This window comes from Carcharodon carcharias, chromosome 26, assembly GCF_017639515.1.
Source record: "Carcharodon carcharias isolate sCarCar2 chromosome 26, sCarCar2.pri, whole genome shotgun sequence".
Taxonomy (NCBI): Eukaryota; Metazoa; Chordata; class Chondrichthyes; order Lamniformes; family Lamnidae; genus Carcharodon; species Carcharodon carcharias.
This window is the reverse complement of record NC_054492.1, coordinates 21668440-21686311: the sequence shown is the minus strand read 5'-3', so window position 1 is coordinate 21686311 and position 17872 is coordinate 21668440. Positions and strand designations below refer to the sequence as shown.

Below are 17872 nucleotides of genomic sequence, written 5' to 3'. Positions count from 1 at the left end.
TCTTTTTGTCCACTTCTGCTAAACTCTAAATTGCTCCAAATCCACAGGCTTGCTGTTTTTTCTGGCAATTTTATATGTCTCCTCTTTGAAACTAATACTATTCCTAATTTCTTTTGCAAGCCGTGGTGGAGCAACCTGTCCTGTTTTATTTTTGCGCCAGACAGGAATTTATGCATACATTCTTTAAAAATTAGCCATTGCCTATCCACTATCAACCCTTTTAATAAGGTTCCCCAATCCATCATTGCCAACTCACACCTCATACCCTCGTAGTTCCCTTTATTTACATTCAGGACCTTAGTTTCGGATTCAGCTTCTTCAGTCTTCATCCTAATGAACAATTCTATCATTTTATGGTTACTCTTATCCAAGATTGTTAATTAATCCTTTCTCATTGCCCAATACCCAGTCTAGGATAGCCTGCTCTCTAGGTGGTTCATCAACGTATTGGTTTAAAAAACCCCCATCATGTACACACTTCAGGAAATCCTCCTCCACAGTATTACTGATAGTTGGGTTTGTCCAATCTAAAAGTAGATTAAAATTACCCATGATTACAGTTGTATCCTTATTGCATGCATCTGTAATTTCCTGCATAATGCCTTCCCTTACATCTCCATTACTGTTTGGGGGCCTGTAGACAACCCCCATCAACGTTTTCTGCCTCTTGGTGTTTCTTATTTCCACCCAAACAGATTCCCTCTGTGATTTTCGAGCCAATATCCTTCCTCACCATTGCAATGATTTCCTCCTTTCCTAACAATGCTATCCCCCTCCTTTCCCCATTTGTCTGTCCTTCCTAAACATTGAATACCCCTGGATGTTCAGTTTCTATCTTTGGTCACCCTGCAGCCATGTCTCTAATTGCAATTATATCATAAACATTTATATTTATTTGTGCTGTTATTTCATCAACCTTATTGAGATGCTCTGTGCATTAAGATGCAATGTCTTTAGACTTGTCTTTTTAACCTTGTTAATCATCTTAGCTTTATTTTGCACTATGACCCCATTTGTTTTTCACCCTTGTTATTTCTGCCTTCCACTTTTGCTTCTTACTTTTCTGCCTTTTGTTTCTATCCTTGTTTCTCCCTCCTCTGTCTTCCTGTTCAGGTTCCCATCCCCCTGCCATTCTTGTTTAAACCCTCCCCTTTTATTTTTTTCGGCCAAATGCACACCATGGGCTGAATGGCCTCATTCTGTGTCGTAACTTTTTTAGCATTGATTACGTTAAACAGTGATGGAAGAAGAAAAGACTCTTGACCAATCAGGAAGAAATTTTTCCATCCTTTTTCTTTGACATTTCTAAAAGAAGGGAAAGAGCAGGGAGATGGTATTAAACTAAATGGTTCCATTCACCAATACAGCCTCATGGACTAAATAGAAATTACGGCTGTACTATAATTCCTATGATTTTTAAAGATGACTCACAGACCTGAAAGTTGTAACATAAACTGGGTAATCATTATGGAATGACAAGTTTTCAAAGTATGTTTGCATTTTATTGAGGTAATGTATAGCAATTGACTAATTTATAATGAGCTAGTTTAGGCACAGCAATGAAATTGATCAAAGGTGGCAGGAAAATGGAGGCCAGAAACCATCTTCAAAGAGGAAGAAAGAATAAATGAAATAAATTTTCTAGGTAGAATTTGATTTTTACCAATAGCTACTTAAACTTTTAAACTTTGTCATTTTGGATATGACAGGCGCACCCAGCCCAGTTGACTTTGCAAAATACTCCTGACTAACATCAGGGATGTCTGCCAAATTTGGGAGAGCTGTCTCACAGACTAGACAAGCAACAACCCAACATAGTCATACTCAAAGATTTATATCTTTCAGCCAACATCCCAAACTCCTCCATCACTATCTCTGGGCATGTTGTGTCCCACTAGCAACACACTAGTATAGAATCAGAAGGAAGTGACCCCTCCCTGAGTTCTCCCCTTGATTTTTTTAATATATTGTTCGTTCATAGGATATGAGCATTGCTGGCTAGGCCAGCATTTGTCTTTGTGAAGGTGGTGGTGAGTTGCCCGTGAAGTCTCATGGCATCAGGTCAAACAGGCACTGCATGAGGATTTAATTGCAGTGACTTTTTTTAGATTTATTAATGTGAGCAAAGTAAAAAAAAAAAGAATATAGACTTTAAAATGGGGACAAAATGGTGTCTGTGCACCCTAGCCCAGTTGTTGCCTACATCATCTGAAGCCTCCACTTGGTCTTGACTCAGTGTGTGCATCAACTAGTACTATGTAAATTCCTTTGATTAGATTCTGGGTCTCAGTATCTGAAACAGTGCCTATTATTTATACCTTTGGAGCTGTGAAATATATGTGTGTGCTTGTTTTGTGAAAACAGTTTTCTGCTTGAGAATGTTTTTCTTTTGGCTATCTGCACAAAACCTCTAAATAAAATTTTGTTTTTTTTTAATATAGGACCATAGAGATACATCAATCAGAGCAAGGAGTGAGGAAATGGGCCGGACAGTTCCAGGCTTACCATCAGGATGGATGAAGGTATAGTGACCAGTTATGACTTTTGGCCAAAAACAGATGGATATTTTTCCCCAAGGGATTCATTCGCATTTTTTCTGCCTAATCCTTCTGAAAGGATTTTGTACCTTTTAAGAAAACAAGAATCACACTTGCCCTCCCCTGTCCAGACCATGGAATGCTCTGTCACAGCCACAATAGTGATGGCCAAGTCATCTGTTCCCAATAAGACATTGCTCAGGTTGACACTTTCCTCTTGTTTGTATATTCCTCTTTGAAAGTAGAACAGCTGACAAAACTGTGTGAAATTGTAGCAGCAACTGTACAGCACAGTTTGTTCAACCAATGTGCTTTGTCTCTGACAAAGTAGTGGTTATGTTTAATTGCAGCAGGATTAATATTGAAATGAAGGAACAGTGGCAGTCCAAGTTGTACCTGTAAACTCTGCAGTTAATCCTTTCTCCTTGTGCAAGGACAGTTATTTCTGCCATCTACAACACAGCTTTGAGAAAATAAATAATTCTTATGCTTGTTTTACCAACTTTTTTCCATAATCCAGCAGGATCATATCTTTTATTTTCATAGAATAATTTCACTGCAGATGTCTCCTTTTTTGGTATTGCAGTAGAAAAAAGCAAATCTAATCTTTTTAAGTGGAGCTTTCACCTTTGTATTTGCTTCTTTTTAGTTTCTTGATGTGGTGACTGGAACCTACCGTTACTATCATTCACCGACTAACTCTGTTCATATGTATCCACCTGAAATGGTCCCATCGATTACACCTCCTGCCACCCCACCAGCTCATAAAGCCAAACCACAAAGTGCAACAGATGTTGATGTTCCCAAGCTCAAACGCTCATTCTCCTCGCCGGACATTGCCCAAGCAGTTCAAGATGAGCAACACAAAGTGACAACAAAACTAGTGCCCAGAGTCAATCGGGAAACCAAGTAGGTTCTTTTAATTATCTTCAAAGTCAATAAGCTACAGTGTGTGGTTATTAACTTACTCAAATCATTAATTATCTCTTGTAAAAGTTAAGATTCTATTTACTAATGTTCTGTTCCCAATTTGGGCCAATAATTTGTTCCCAAATCTTTGTTATTGCCACACTGGACCTGACACCCAGAGAACTCATATTTGGCTGACGTAAACTTGTTTGCCCATTCTCACCACCCATTTCTAATACAAAATGCTTTGGCAGGCCTCCAGGCTTAATGGACCCTACAGGATTATGACCTATTGGGGAAACTGTGGCTTTGATTCAGTGTTCTAATTGTTACGTGATGTAATATGCTAATATAACCACCTAAATTGTGGAAATGATCTAGAAAAACCACAGCCACACAATTATAAATAAATTCTTCAGTGAAACATTTACAAAATCTGAGCTGTTCTTCACACTAGTTTACATAATTTCAGGCAGGAAATAATATATACATTACGAATTAGTAATTATAATTGAGGACCTTGATCATTTTGAAATTTAGGAGCTCATTGGTCCTTGTCCTAAATGGATTTTTTGCATCTTTTGTAGGCCCCCTGGCTACAGCAAAGCCGAAATCTCCAGCCCCTCTGCTTCTCAAATCCGAAACTTGAACCCTGTATATGGGGGGATGGGGCGAGCACTGACTGGTCTGCGGAACCTTGGCAACACCTGCTACATGAATTCCATCTTGCAGTGTCTGTGCAACACTCCCCATCTGGCAGAGTACTTCAATAAAAATTACTACCAACAAGATATTAACAGGTGAAAGTTATCACTAATAGGCAAGGTCATGATCTCATGAAAGAAATGTCTTGAATTTATTAGTAGCTCTGTGATCCAAAGTGCTTTACAGTCAGTGAATTACTCTTGAAGCCTAGTGGCTGTTGTAATGTAGGAATTGCAGCAGCCAATTTGTGTACATCAAGCCTCCACAAACAACAGGATAATAATTAGATAATGTGTTATTTTTAAAATTGACGTTGATAGAGGGATAACTACAGGTCAGGTCACTGGGAATAACTCCTCTGCTCATCAAAACAGTGGCCATGAAACCTTTACAGCCACCTGAGAGGGCAAGCAGTTTAGTGCGTTTGTTTAATATCTCATCCAACAGATGACACCTTTTGACAGTGCATCATTCCCTCAAATCTCCACTAGAGTGTCAGCCTTGATTTTTTGTGCCCAAATCCTGAAGAGGGTGTTAAATCAACAATCTGCTGCCTGAGAAGTGTGTGTGCCACCTATTGTTCCACAGCTGGCATTGATTAAGAACAACGCTTATTGGGACATTAACATCTAGTACCCTACATTGCAACATTCCAACCCCATTGAGGGAGCTTTGAATTCACTATTCATTTCCTTTAACTATCTGAAGTTGTTAGTTTTGCTATGAATGTAAAGATTGAAGCCTATAACAATGACAAAGATATAGCTAAACCTAAAGCCAATTCTTCTGACAGCGCCTCATGACTTCTCCAGTGGCCCTCCTGTAGGAATGGTTAAAAACCCAGGCTGTTTGCAAGTCATATTCACCTGCTCTCTACTCTACTGATTTATATTTAGAATAGTTCTTGATTTTCAATTGGGGATGAGCAATAATTGCTGATCTTATCAGAGTCCACAACCCATTGATGGATTTAAAAAAAAGTCTTTGACACCTATTTCACAATTTACTTTTTTTAGAGCTCCTTTACCTAGATATCTAATTGTTCGGGGCAAATTTACATGTTGTACAGGGCCATCCTGGACAAAGTCACTTGATTGTCATCCATCCACTGGCGGCTTTATCTAAAGAACAAGGGCAGCAGTGCATAGGAATGTTCCCTAAGTTCCCCTTCAAGTTGCACCATCCTATCTTGGAAACATATCACCGTTTCTTCATGTTGCTGGGTCAAAATCCTGAAACTCTGAACCTGACAGCAGTGGTTCAAGAAGGTGGCTTACTACTGCTACCTCAGGGCAACTGGAGATGGAAAATAAATGCCAGTGTTGACAGCAACATGCACATATCAAGAGTGAATACCTCAAGGCTAATTGTTTTTTAAATATTGGCTGAACTAGTTGATCGAACTATAGCTTTGGTGTTCCTCTGCAGCATCTGTTTCATTTTTGCAAGAACTGCAACCAGGAATCCAATGTAAGCATCACACCCAGTGTCCCTGCTAAGCTGCACAGGCCTGCAGCTGTGTAGCTGTCTGGAAGGTACCACATGGCCTGGTTCTTGATCAATATTGTGCATGTGCAGCTACTTAACAACAACTTAAAAGACACATTGAAAAATCTGGCCACGCACAGCAACCCCTTAATCACATTTTGGTTTAAAGTTTGTAAGTTTCCTTTAAACTTTGTCCTTAGTTTTACAGCTGACCTGAATTAGGGGCTGTGCTTGATTTATCCTAATTTTATTAATTTAGTTTAATTGTTTCAACTCACAAGAGTTACATTTTAAAGGGAACATTGATTGCACCTTCTCATTATGAAGGTCCAAGACTGTTCTAAAGTGCAGAATCAATGATGCTCGCAAGTGCTAACCTGAAGCTGAGTGGCTTTTAATTCACAGTGAATTCAGAGCTTTAAAATGGAAATTTTTGCCTGCTGATTGTAACTAGATTAAATGTTGATGCTCCCTCCATCCCTCCCTAAATGCCCTTCCTAAAGTGTATACATGTTGCGTGGTGTGTAATGTGAATAATATCAATTTCTAAATTTTTTTGATAGGTCAAACATTCTTGGTCACAAAGGTGAGGTGGCTGAAGAGTTTGGTGTGATAATGAAAACTTTGTGGTCAGGTCAATATAAATGCATCAGCCCAAGGGACTTTAAGGGACGCATTGGAAAAATAAATGAGACATTTGCAGGGTATATCCAGCAGGATTCCCAGGAACTGCTGCTATTTCTAATGGATGGACTCCATGAAGACCTTAACAAAGTAAGAGTTGACTGCATGCAGTGACGTTGTTGCAATGAATGAAAATGTTTTGAGGTAATTTGAAGAATGTGTAAATTCTACATATGAAACAGAATTCTATGTCTTGGGGATTGTTAATGCTGACCTTTTTATAGGGGTATGTGGCTTTAGATGAAATGACACACATGTTATCGGTCAAATAGTTGTCTCCTGTGCTGTAATTTCTGATTTGATAGTTTTAACATTTACAGTAGTCTGTTTATTTTCCCTACCTGTGTTTCTCTAGCAATATGTTTACTCAAGTTTAGAAACTCCTTACCAATGCTAAACCTATAAATCCATTAAAATACAGCAGGGAAGAGTGAAATGGAACAGATTCCTCTATTGGGTTGAATTCTAATGCTGGATCCCAGCTATGTTTACACTGAATTTATTTGAAAAATATTGTTGCCTTTCTGTTCCTGGTATCTTGTCATACCTCAAAGCAACGGAAGACAATTTGCCTGATGTTTTCTTTCCTTATCAACGAGTAAAGAGGCCAATGTTAAAGCTGTGAATTGGGACAGAAGCAAAGTGACAGGAAAAGGGGTGGAAAAGCTCTGCATGTTCACAGCCCTGTCAACTTGCCAAATATACACAGCTGTAAAGCCTTTTCTGTTGCATCAGTAAATGATTTTCTTGTTTCTAAAGGTGGTTACAGCTTCTTGTGAACTTGGCTGCAGCCCACTGAAAATGTTTTGATTTACTGAAGTTTAGTTACCTTGGGATTACCATTAACCAGAAACTGAACTGGACCAGTCATTTAAATACTGTGCCGACAAGAGTAGGTCAGAGGCTGGGAACCCTGTGGCGAGTATTACACCTCCTGACTCCCCAAACCCTATCTACCCTATCCATTTCCTGACTCCCCAAACCCTATCCACCATCTACAAGGCACAAGTCAGGAATGTGATGGAATACTCTCCAATTGCCTGGGTGAGTGCAGCTCCAACAATACTCAAGAAACTCAATGCCATCCAGGACAAAGCAGTCTGCTTGATTAGCACCCCATCTACCACCCTCCACATTCACTCCCTCCACCACCGATGCACAGTAGCAGCAGTGTGTACCATCTACAAGATGGACTGCAGCAACTCACCAAGGCTCCTTCGTCAGCACCTTCCAAACCCATGACCTCAACCACTTTGAAGGACAAGGACAGCAGATTCATGGGAACACCACCTTGGATAGTCTGATTCTGGTTGTCTTTTGCTAATGAATACAATGCATTCTGGGATGTTCATAGGAAGATAATATAATTTATGGGTTTAAACCCAGCTTTCACTGTCACTACGGTAATGTAATCCTGACCTCAGTTCCACAGGCCAGATGTTCAGCCACTATTGTTGCTGGTGAATATTCAATTTGATAGTTCTTTGCTCAGCTCAATGTGCAGAATACGTACTCCTAGTCTGAAACTATTCCAGATTGAATCAGTTTGGGATTCTAAAATACTCGTGCCCTGTTGACTATTGCCTTTGCAGCTTTAGAAATGGATGTTAACTATTTGTAAAGTGCAGTACCCCATTAAACTGAAAGGACACTGCTGACATCCTTTCTCTTCTTTTCACATGTAATGTACACCAAAGATGACATTCTGATTTTTCTCCTTTTCTAATTTCCCACAGGCTGACCGGAAGAGATACAAGGAGGAAGACACTAATGGCTTGGACGACACAAGAACGGCAGAACTAGCTTGGCAGAAGCACAAACGTCTCAATGAGTCCATTATTGTGGCTTTGTTCCAAGGCCAGTTTAAGTCAACGGTACAATGTCTGACTTGTCATAAAAGATCTCGAACATTTGAGGCCTTTATGTATCTGTCTCTGCCACTTCCATCTTCTAGCAAATGTTCTCTGCAGGTAAGGTATTTGCATTTGTTCATGGATTGTATGTGTTCAAAATTTATGTTGGTCTCATTTGAGGGAGGGGGTAATTGGCAACTTACTTCTGAGTGCTGTTCTATGACTAGGCTCAGCTCTGGCACTTCCTTGGTTGAATTGCCTGCCTTCACTCACTTTTTGAATGTAGATGAAGGAGACCCATTTTGTCAAATTATTAGATAGAAGGAAGGGTACCTGTGTAATTGAATTTTGCATAGCCCACCTTCAGGGCAGAAGGGAGAAAATTGTACCTGGGATGGAACTTTCATGTTTTGCAGGCCCCCCAGTCCCAATGTATTATTCCCTGACCAAGAAGTCAGACATATAACATGCTTGAACTTATTTTAATGCTGCAATCATTCACATTCCTTTTTTTTTTTTTGCTCCCCTCCCCACCCAGATTTCCAGTAGCCTGGGAGCACCTGTGCTGCTCTGATGGCTTGGGTCTGAGTGTGACTTTGCCTTTTGGGTGACCTGTATCCTATTGCACTAGAAGGTAAGGACCTGAACTTGTAGGCCCCAGGTCCTGTGTTTAGTTCCATGATCTCTGTCATGGTATAATTAGTTTCTGTGTTTGGAATAATGGCCAGGATTCCTCCTTTTAGTTGCTATCCAGCAATTCCTGCGGCAAGTGCAAAAGTGATAGAATTGGAACTCAGTTGTAATGCCTCTGACATGTGATTTCAGCAAAGAACATACAATTACATAGCAACTTAACCTCAGGGCATCCCATATTGCTTTTTACAACTAATGGATTAATTTGGAAGGGTTGTCATTGTTATGTAGGAAGCAGTGGCCCCACAAATAGCAGTGAGGTGAATGACCAGTGCTATTGTTTGATGACTAGAGGGGTGTTGGCTGAGAAATTGGGACGGCTCCCTGCTTCTGGTGAGTGCTATGGGATTCTTCGCATGCACCAGAACAGGCAGATGGTGCCTCGACTTAATGTGTGGTCTGAGAAACATCTCTGGCAATGCAGCACTCCCTCAGTAGTGTTGCGTAGCTTTAACCTGGAATATGGAATCAACATCTTGGAGGAAAAGGGAGAAAGCTGCTGATTAAAAGGAAAACCTTTAGTGAAAGCCTTTATTTGAGAACATCCCATGAAGTATTTCTGGAGCAGTCATTTTCCACGTTGGATTTGTGGATATTTTTGTTTGCATTCTCTAGTGTTTCCCAATTGTTAGGTGTTAATGTAGCATTTAAATAAATTAACATTTGAATGTATTCTTCTGAAAGGATTAGCAATAGTTGTTACAAGCGGGGTTAGTGCACCAGTGCGTGTGTGATGGAGAGTTCCCAGTTTGTGGTGCTCTGAGTCTCTTCTGCTTCCTCAAACAGAGGCCCGAACAATTCCCATCCACCACCACTGTCCTCTGTCTGGCTGAACTTGTTCTCTCACTGAACAATTTCTCCTTAAGCTTGTCTCAATTCCTCCAAATATAAGGTGTGGCTATGGGTACCTGCATGGGCCCCAGTTATGCCTGTCTCTTTATGGGGTATGTGGAACATTCTTTGTTCCAGTCCTACTCAGGCCCCCTCCCACAACTCTTTCTCCGGTATATCGATGATTGCTTCGGTGCCACTTCATGCTCTCGTCTGGACCTGGAAAAATGTATTAATTTTGCTTCCAATTTCCACCCCTCCATCATTTTCACGTGGTCCATCACTGACAGTTCCCTTGCCTTCCTTAACCTCTGTCTCAATTTCTGGTGATAGACTGTCCACCAATATTCATTACAAGCCCACCGATTCCCATAACTACCTCAACTACAGCTCACACCCTGCCTCCTGTAAGGACTCCATCCTATTCTCTCAGTTCCGTCGCATCAGTTCTGATGATGCCACTTTCCAAAACAGTTCTTCTGACATGTCTTCCTCCTTCCTTAACTGAGGTTTTCCACCCACATTGGTTGACAGGGCCCTCAACCGTGTCTGGCCCATCTCCAGCGCATCTGCCCTCACACCTTCATCTCCCTCCCAAGACCATGATAGGGTCCCCCTTGTCCTCACTTATTACCCCACCAGCCTCCACATTCAAAGGATCATCCTCCACCATTTCCGCCAACTCCAGCATGATGCCACCACCAAACACATCTTCCCTTCACACTCCCCCGTCAGCATTCCTTAGGGACCGTTCCCTCCCGGACACCCTGGTCCACTCATCTATCACCCCCTACACCTCAATCCCCTCCCACGGCACCTTCCCAAGCAGCCACAGAAGATACAACACCTCCTTTACTTCCCCCCTCCTAACCGTCCAAGGGCCCAAACACTCTTTTCAAGTAAAGCAGCACTTCATTTGCACTTCCCTCAATTTAGCCTACTGCATTTGCTGCTCCCAATGCAGTTTCCTCTACGTTGGAGAGACCAAATGCAGACTGGGTGACCGCTTTGCGGAACACCTTCGGTCTGTCCGCAAGCATGACCCAGATCTCCCTGTCGCTTGCCATTTCAACACACCACCCTGCTCTCATGCCTAAATGTCCATCCTTGGCCTGCTTCAATGTTCCAGTGAAGCTCAACGCAAACTGGAGGAACAGCACCTCATCATCTTCCGATTAGGCACTTTACAGCCTTCCGGACTGACATTGAGTTCAGCAACTTCAGATCATGAACTCTCTCCTCCATCTCCACCCCCTTTTTGACCCCCCCTTTTTTCTAATTATTAGTATTTTTTTTTAATATATTTTTCTTTTTCCCCCTATTTCTATTATTTTTAAACTTATTTCCATCCATTGTTTTATCTCCACCTTTTAGCCTATTTCGTTCCCTTCCCCCTACCCCGCCCCCACTAGGGCCATATCACTTGCTCGTCCTGCTTTCTACCCCCAATGTCACCATTAGCACATCCTTTAGCTAATATCACCACCGTCAATACCTCTTTGTCCTTTTGCCTATGACATTTTTGGCAATCTCTTTGCTTCCACCTATCACTGGCCCTCTATCCAGCTCCACCTGTTCCATCCCCCTTGAACAGCTTATATTTCACCTCATTTCTATTTTTCTTTAGTTCTGATAAAGAGTCATATGGACTCGAAACGTAAACTCTGTCTTCCTCTCCACAGATACAGTCTGACCTGCTGAGTTTTTCCAGCTATTTTTGTTTTTGTGTAAGAGGATAGTGGAGGTTTGATCTTAACCCTGAAATGGGATGATGCTCCTATTTGTCCTAGTGTCTAGTTACATTAGCACATTCATCCCCAGCAGTGAAATGTGTTGATCAGAACTCAAATTAATTCCTAAAAACAGTTGGAAGTTTTTTTCAAAAAAACCTAAAACTTGATTATTGTAGCATATGAAGTTGCTTTTTAATTTTATTAGAAATTTATATTTTCTTTTAAGGACTGTCTCAAATCATTTTCCAAAGAGGAGAAGCTAACAGACAATAACCGATTCCACTGCAGCAACTGCAAGGCGCACAGGGACTCGACAAAGAAGTTAGAGATCTGGAAACTGCCACCTATCCTATTGGTACATCTAAAACGGTGCGGTTCTTTTAATAAGATGACAGCTATGATGTGTGAGGAAGTGCAGTGTTCCAGGCTGCTCTGTGTTTTTCACTGCACCAGCTTTTCAGTCTGCTTGTTTGAGAGCAATCAGCCGCTGTATCCTCATACCAGGCTGGGTTGTGGAGAATTCAGCCAAAATTTGTTCTTTTTATCACTGCTCAAATTGGAAAGCACATGAGATTGTCTGGAGAGAGCAGAGTTGTTGGGGCTTTGATACAATTGTTGAAGACTGCCAGCACTGTGTTTGCTCATGAAGACTGGTTGGGTGGCTGAGGTACTGAACAGCTGATGCATGCGGAATGTGTACTGTAGCATAAATCGCAGCCTTCAGGTGGGAGAAGAATTGTGCTTTGTTTATATTTCTACATGTAATTTTAAATCAAAAAGATGCAGAAAGTATGCAAGAGATGTCCCTCACCCCTCTTATTCCTGTTGTTGTGTTTAGGGAGGGTAGGCACAGCCAAAGTCCTCCATCTCATCGTATTCATTGGCTTGTCCTGCTAAGTGCTGTCTAGTTCTATATGTCACACTTTTCCTGTGGTTGATTTTTTTTCCACAGATTCTCATATGAAGGGAGATGGAAACAGAAGCTACAGACAAACGTTGACTTTCCATTGGAGAATCTGGACCTGTCCAACTATATAATTGGCCCCAGGAACAATGTGAAAAGATACAATTTATTTGCCGTGTCGGTAAATAGCTAAATTATCACTTAAATTATGACTTAGCAATTTTCTGCATTCATGGTTAAGTAGGCTGAAGAGAATAGTGTTCTAAATCTCAGATAAAATACTAGAAACTTATGTCCAATCTGATTTGTAGGTGGTTGAGTGTTTTAGGATGAATTCCATCTCCTTAAGGTCAGCGACTTAGCCAAATTATTTAGGCACAATATTTCTATCCTCTCTGTTTCAGCTTTTTAAAATAAAGCTGCCTGTGGTGGTTGGTATCCTCCTGAGACCAACATTAGATATTGGATAAGTTTTAGGTGGGGTGGTCTTCTACCTATTGGCAAGAGTCCAGCATTGCATCAAATGTATGAATGCCTGCCTTGTCCAATTCCAGGGAAGTAAGAGATGATGTGAAATAATTGCAATACTCTGTGGCTATTGGGTTGGTATTTTTGTGTTTAAATAGAATTAGAGAAGTGTTTAAATATCAGTCGAAGACAAAAATAAAAACATGGACGTCTTGAAACGAGATAGAAGGTAAAAGAATTAGAAGAAAATAGTTCACCATTGGCATGTGACCTGACCTGAGACCCATTACTTTATAGTCAGTCTTTCTGCTGTGGGGTTTAATAATGGAAATAGAGACCAGGTATTGTCTTCAGGCAAAACAGGATTTAAGATCAGGGATACTCAGACATTAACCACATCTCATTTCAAAGTCATCTCTCTGTACTTATTTTGTATATACTTTGATATAGATTGGGAAATAGATGGGTCGAGTTAGCTTGAGCAGAGCTGTTTCTCTACAGTGTAGACTTGGAGACAGGAGAGCTAGCACAGCTGCCTCTGAAAGAGTGTAGTTAGTGCAACACAGTTACATGGCCAGTTTCCATTTCAAATATGAATAGAAGAACTTAAAATCAGAAGATAAAGTTGACTGGAATTGGCTGGAGGCAAAATATTTTTGACACATTACTAATTGATAGCCTATAACATTGCACAGGAATTTGTTGGAGGATATTAGCTGCTGTCTCTATTTCACATTGGTATTTTAAAAGAGTGACACCTAATGAGCTGAAAGGTTGCCTTCGTCCAAAACAACCTCTTGAATGTTGCCAGGTTACAACTATCCCTTTATAAACTGGAAGATCCTATATTTTCTTTAGATATGGGACATTTTAGGAAGACCCCCCCCCACCTTAAATGAAATAGCTTCTGCACTTACCTTGGAACCTTTACCCACAGGTTTTGCACTAACCTTGTTTACCAAAAGGATAGTCACTTGTACCTGGTAACTGGCAGTCTCACTACAGCAGAGTTTTATTTTTACAGATGGTGATTAGCCAGCTTTGTCATCCTTTTATTCATTCACAGGATAAGGGCATTGCTGGCAAGGCTGGCATTTATTGCTCTGATTGTGTTGGTGAACCACTTTAGTTTTGTGATGATTTTGGCTCGCCTTAAAGAACAGTTGCACGTTAATCGCATTGCAGCAGTACTAGGATCACATGGGGTAAACTGATTAAGGACACTGGTTTTCTTCCCTAAAATGAGCAGTTGTTTTCTGACAGCTTCACACTCACTATTACTAATGATTATTCCAAATTTGAGATGTTGGCATCACTGGCTAGGCCAGTATTTATTGCCCATCTCTAATTATTCCTGGAAGGAGGTGGTGAGCTGCTGCTTTGAACTGCTGCAGACTGTGGGTGTAAGTACACCCACAGTGCTGTGAAGAAGGAAATTCCAGGATTTTGACCAACCGACATTGAAGGAACAGCAATGTGGCTCCAAGTCAGGTTGGTGAGTGACTTGGAGGGGAACTTGCAAGTGGTGGTGTTCCCATCTACCTGCTGTCCTTGTCCTCCCAGGTGATTCTGATTCTCAAACTCCCTTAGTGGAATTTGAACGCATGTCTCTGGATTTACTCCTGGGCTCTGGATTGCTAGCCCAATAATATGACCACTCTGCTACGTATCTGCTCTCGATCTTAGTAGAACCAAAGCAAGGAAAATCAAACCTAGCTACCACAAAATCTATCTAGATTTAATGAAATCTCTCAAACAAACTTTCAAAAAAGGGGAAATATTCTCTCGTGTTAACTTAAGTTCTGTTAAATTCTGAAAGTGATCAGTTCTGCAGCTGTATAACATTGACCACCTTGATATTAATCATTCCAGTTTGTTTGAATTTTACAGAACCATTATGGAGGACTGGATGGAGGGCACTATACAGCTTACTGCAAGAATGCTGTGAAACAACGCTGGTTCAAGTTTGATGATCAAGATGTTTCAGAGATATCTGCTTCTTCAGTGAGATCATCAGCAGCCTACATTCTCTTCTACAGTTCATTGGAGCTGCATGTGGCTGATTTGGCTTCATAGCAGGGTTCAGTGTGGTGAATTTCCAAAGTGACACTCCATATGCACCAATATTATTACCTATCAAAGTGTGTTGGGCATGTGATCAGGAAAATTAGCAGCATATACAGCTGTAAAAAAAAAACTTGCTGCATTTCAACACTAGAGCTTAACTATATGATCTGCTCTTGTTCTTAACAAATACTCATTTTCTGGTAATGTAACAAATTTAGCTGCCTGTTTAGAATGATTACAGGAATGTCAGATATCCCGTTTACTGAACCGAGTTTGTAGTTGCAACAATTTGAAGAGTCAGAACTCATTGCCCTTCACAGGATCTTTGCTATTTATGAGGTGAAGTACTAGTCTGATTCTCAAATTACTTGTTCCTGTTAAAATGGCCTTTCTATATTATAGTGAATCATCCTGTACTGTGAAAATAACCAGGAATAATCTGAACAGATGGGAATGTATCTGTACATAATGATTGCAAAGTTGCACAAAATGTGTATGTGTATATAATATATAAATAGTTTTAAAAGGTAATGGTACTATTATTTGAAGTAACCTTGCATATATTTCTACCAAACAGTGCAGGTGCTTAAATGAAGATTCAGCTCTGCTGCACTTGACCTTAACCAAAAGTTATTTTGCAAATCAAAATTATTTTCAAACTTCTGCAAAAAGTGTGAATTAAATGTATCAAATATACTTTCCTTTTAAGAGCTGAGATCTGAACAGCCTGTATGATTCATTAATGGGGATGATCCTTGACCTTTGCTTATTTTTGGGGTTTTCTACACTAGTGCGGTTACTGTGTAACTGCTCAACCACTTATTTGATCCATCGTTCATTTGCTGCGCCTCTGGTCCTGGATATAAGATGTTTGTGTGTGGAGGTATTGAGAGCTCATTTCTCAACACTTCTACCCTACATTTCTACCCTACATTTGCCTGCCTTTCATGGGTTGATATTGAAGGTACTGATGTTTTCTGAGACTTTGAAATTCTTGTCTCCTTCCCTGTTTCTCCTGTGAGAGCAGAAAAAGATGATTACAAAAGTTAATGGAATGTTGACCTTTCTCAAGGGAGCTGGAATACAGCTGTTCGAGCTCTGATCAGAGCCCATCTAGAGTACTCCACCTTGGCTTTAGATGGAATACCGTTCAGATTTACCAAATGATACTGATCTAAAAGAGTTAAATTGCGGACAGATGGCTGGTATTCCTTTGAGCTTAGAAGATTTAATGGGTGATCTAAACGAGGTGTTCTAAGATGATTAAGGAATTGATTGGTAAATAGAGATAATTATCTTCTCCACTGGGAGAGTGCACAACAACGGGGCATAACAGTAAACTTGGAGCTAGGAGTTCAGGGTGATTTTAGAAACTATTCCTTCACACGAAGGGTAGTGGTGGACCTCTATAGCTAGGAGCCATTTTTTTTTTAATTCAAAACCGAGATTGATAATTTTGGGAAAGTACATTAAGGGTTGTGGAATTAAGTCAGGTAGATGGATTGAAGGTGCAGATCAGCCATAGTCCAATTGAATGGTGAAACAGACCCCAGAGACTGAATGTCATCCTCCTGTTCCTTTTGTTCCAATATCCAATCCTGCCTGTTTCCCTTCTTCCTCATTCTTTACATCGTGGCTGAGACCTGAAACTCAGTAAGGCGAGGGATAGCATTGAGTACAAGCCTGACCTTTGACATCACTGAAACAGAACTTTGTTGCATTCTTCCCCAATTTGTGAAGATTTCTGATGGAAACAATGGTAACTTGTACCTGCAACTGCAAGTTACTTGCTGTCTGTAAATACCGTGAGGGGCAATGACAATTTCCTTGTCCAAATGCTGATTCCCTTTAGAGCCATTTAGTATATTTGCTTTGCCATTTCCTAAATCAGAGTGTGAAATGTAAAATCATTTTCATTTAAATAATCCAAGCACTTAATCTGAAAATGCATACATCAGATTGAATTTCTAAGATAAACCTCTCAGTGGATGTCAGAATACTGCAGATTCCATTCAGGTATAAAAAAAAAGTCACTTTGGTTTGAAATACTTGGATAAGCAAGTGCCACAACACAGTCGTTTTATTTGATGACTGACTTTCTTTTACTGAATTGACCCTGGCCTGGGCTGAATTATAGCATTCCTACACTAACATTAGAGGGGGCAGATCTGCCAGCACATCAAGGAGTTAAATTCTGATTAAATTTTTACGTAACCCAACAAACCTCCTGACTAATGTTCCTACAAAGTTGCGTGGGCATGCAGTTTGTCCTGTGATAAATGCAACAATGCATAGTGATGCAAAAAGGGACCACACACTGAAAAAGCTGGCCATGCACGAAGATTAAAAGGGAAAACTGCTTCAGACTAGATCTAAATTTTCTTTTGAGGCTGTTTCAATTTTCTATTGCTACTTTACCTCTTTCCTTGAAATGAAATAAAAGCAGTTCTGTGCATTTAGCTATCAGCAATGGTAAAATTATTAAAATACTTGCAAAGCATTCTGTACTGGACCACAGATTTCTCATTTCAATAAAAGGGGTTAAGTAGGATTTGAATTACTCATTCAAATTCATTAATGGTTACATTTGATGCGGTAGTTCAATGTCCTTTACTGAATTATTTTCATCTGTTATTTTATAATGGCAGCTGGTTTCATGCATAGTCTCATAATTGGTTTACAAAACATGAACATCCCTTTTCCTCCACCCATTCCTGCATCATCTTGTACGATTTTTTCTTTTGAAATTCAGCCACAGTGGCTGTATTTTGATGTTTAATCAACATTGGCATCTTTTTACCTGACTAATGTAATATGATGTCTTTTATTTTGTAATCATTTTAATACTGTCATGTTTTATTTCACATTTCTCTATATTAAACACCGTGATTCAATCACTCATTTGCTAAACTTTTCTGATCTTTCCTCTATCCCTTTTTGCCAGTCATCTTTTTCCATTCCAGCTAATGCTCACTCTTCTGAATTTCTACATATTTGAGC

At 40.2% G+C, this 17872-nt stretch overlaps 1 protein-coding gene across 7 annotated transcripts in view; it reads left to right on the top strand.

Annotated features, from left to right (window-relative positions):
• usp8 (ubiquitin specific peptidase 8) overlaps positions 1-17769 on the top strand; it is a 68455-nt gene extending 50686 nt beyond the window's left edge. For 6 of the 7 annotated variants that reach the window (XM_041175175.1, XM_041175174.1, XM_041175172.1 and 3 more), the window contains 8 exons: positions 2442-2522; positions 3187-3446; positions 4034-4246; positions 6203-6413; positions 8060-8293; positions 11660-11802; positions 12386-12518; positions 14696-17769. In XM_041175175.1, coding sequence (XP_041031109.1) covers positions 2442-2522; positions 3187-3446; positions 4034-4246; positions 6203-6413; positions 8060-8293; positions 11660-11802; positions 12386-12518; positions 14696-14881 — 1461 coding nt within the window. In that variant the 3' untranslated portion in view covers positions 14882-17769. The remainder of the gene's footprint in view (positions 1-2441; positions 2523-3186; positions 3447-4033; positions 4247-6202; positions 6414-8059; positions 8294-11659; positions 11803-12385; positions 12519-14695) is intronic. The other variant, XM_041175177.1, reaches the window with a different exon arrangement.
• Positions 17770-17872: the final 103 nt, after the last annotated feature.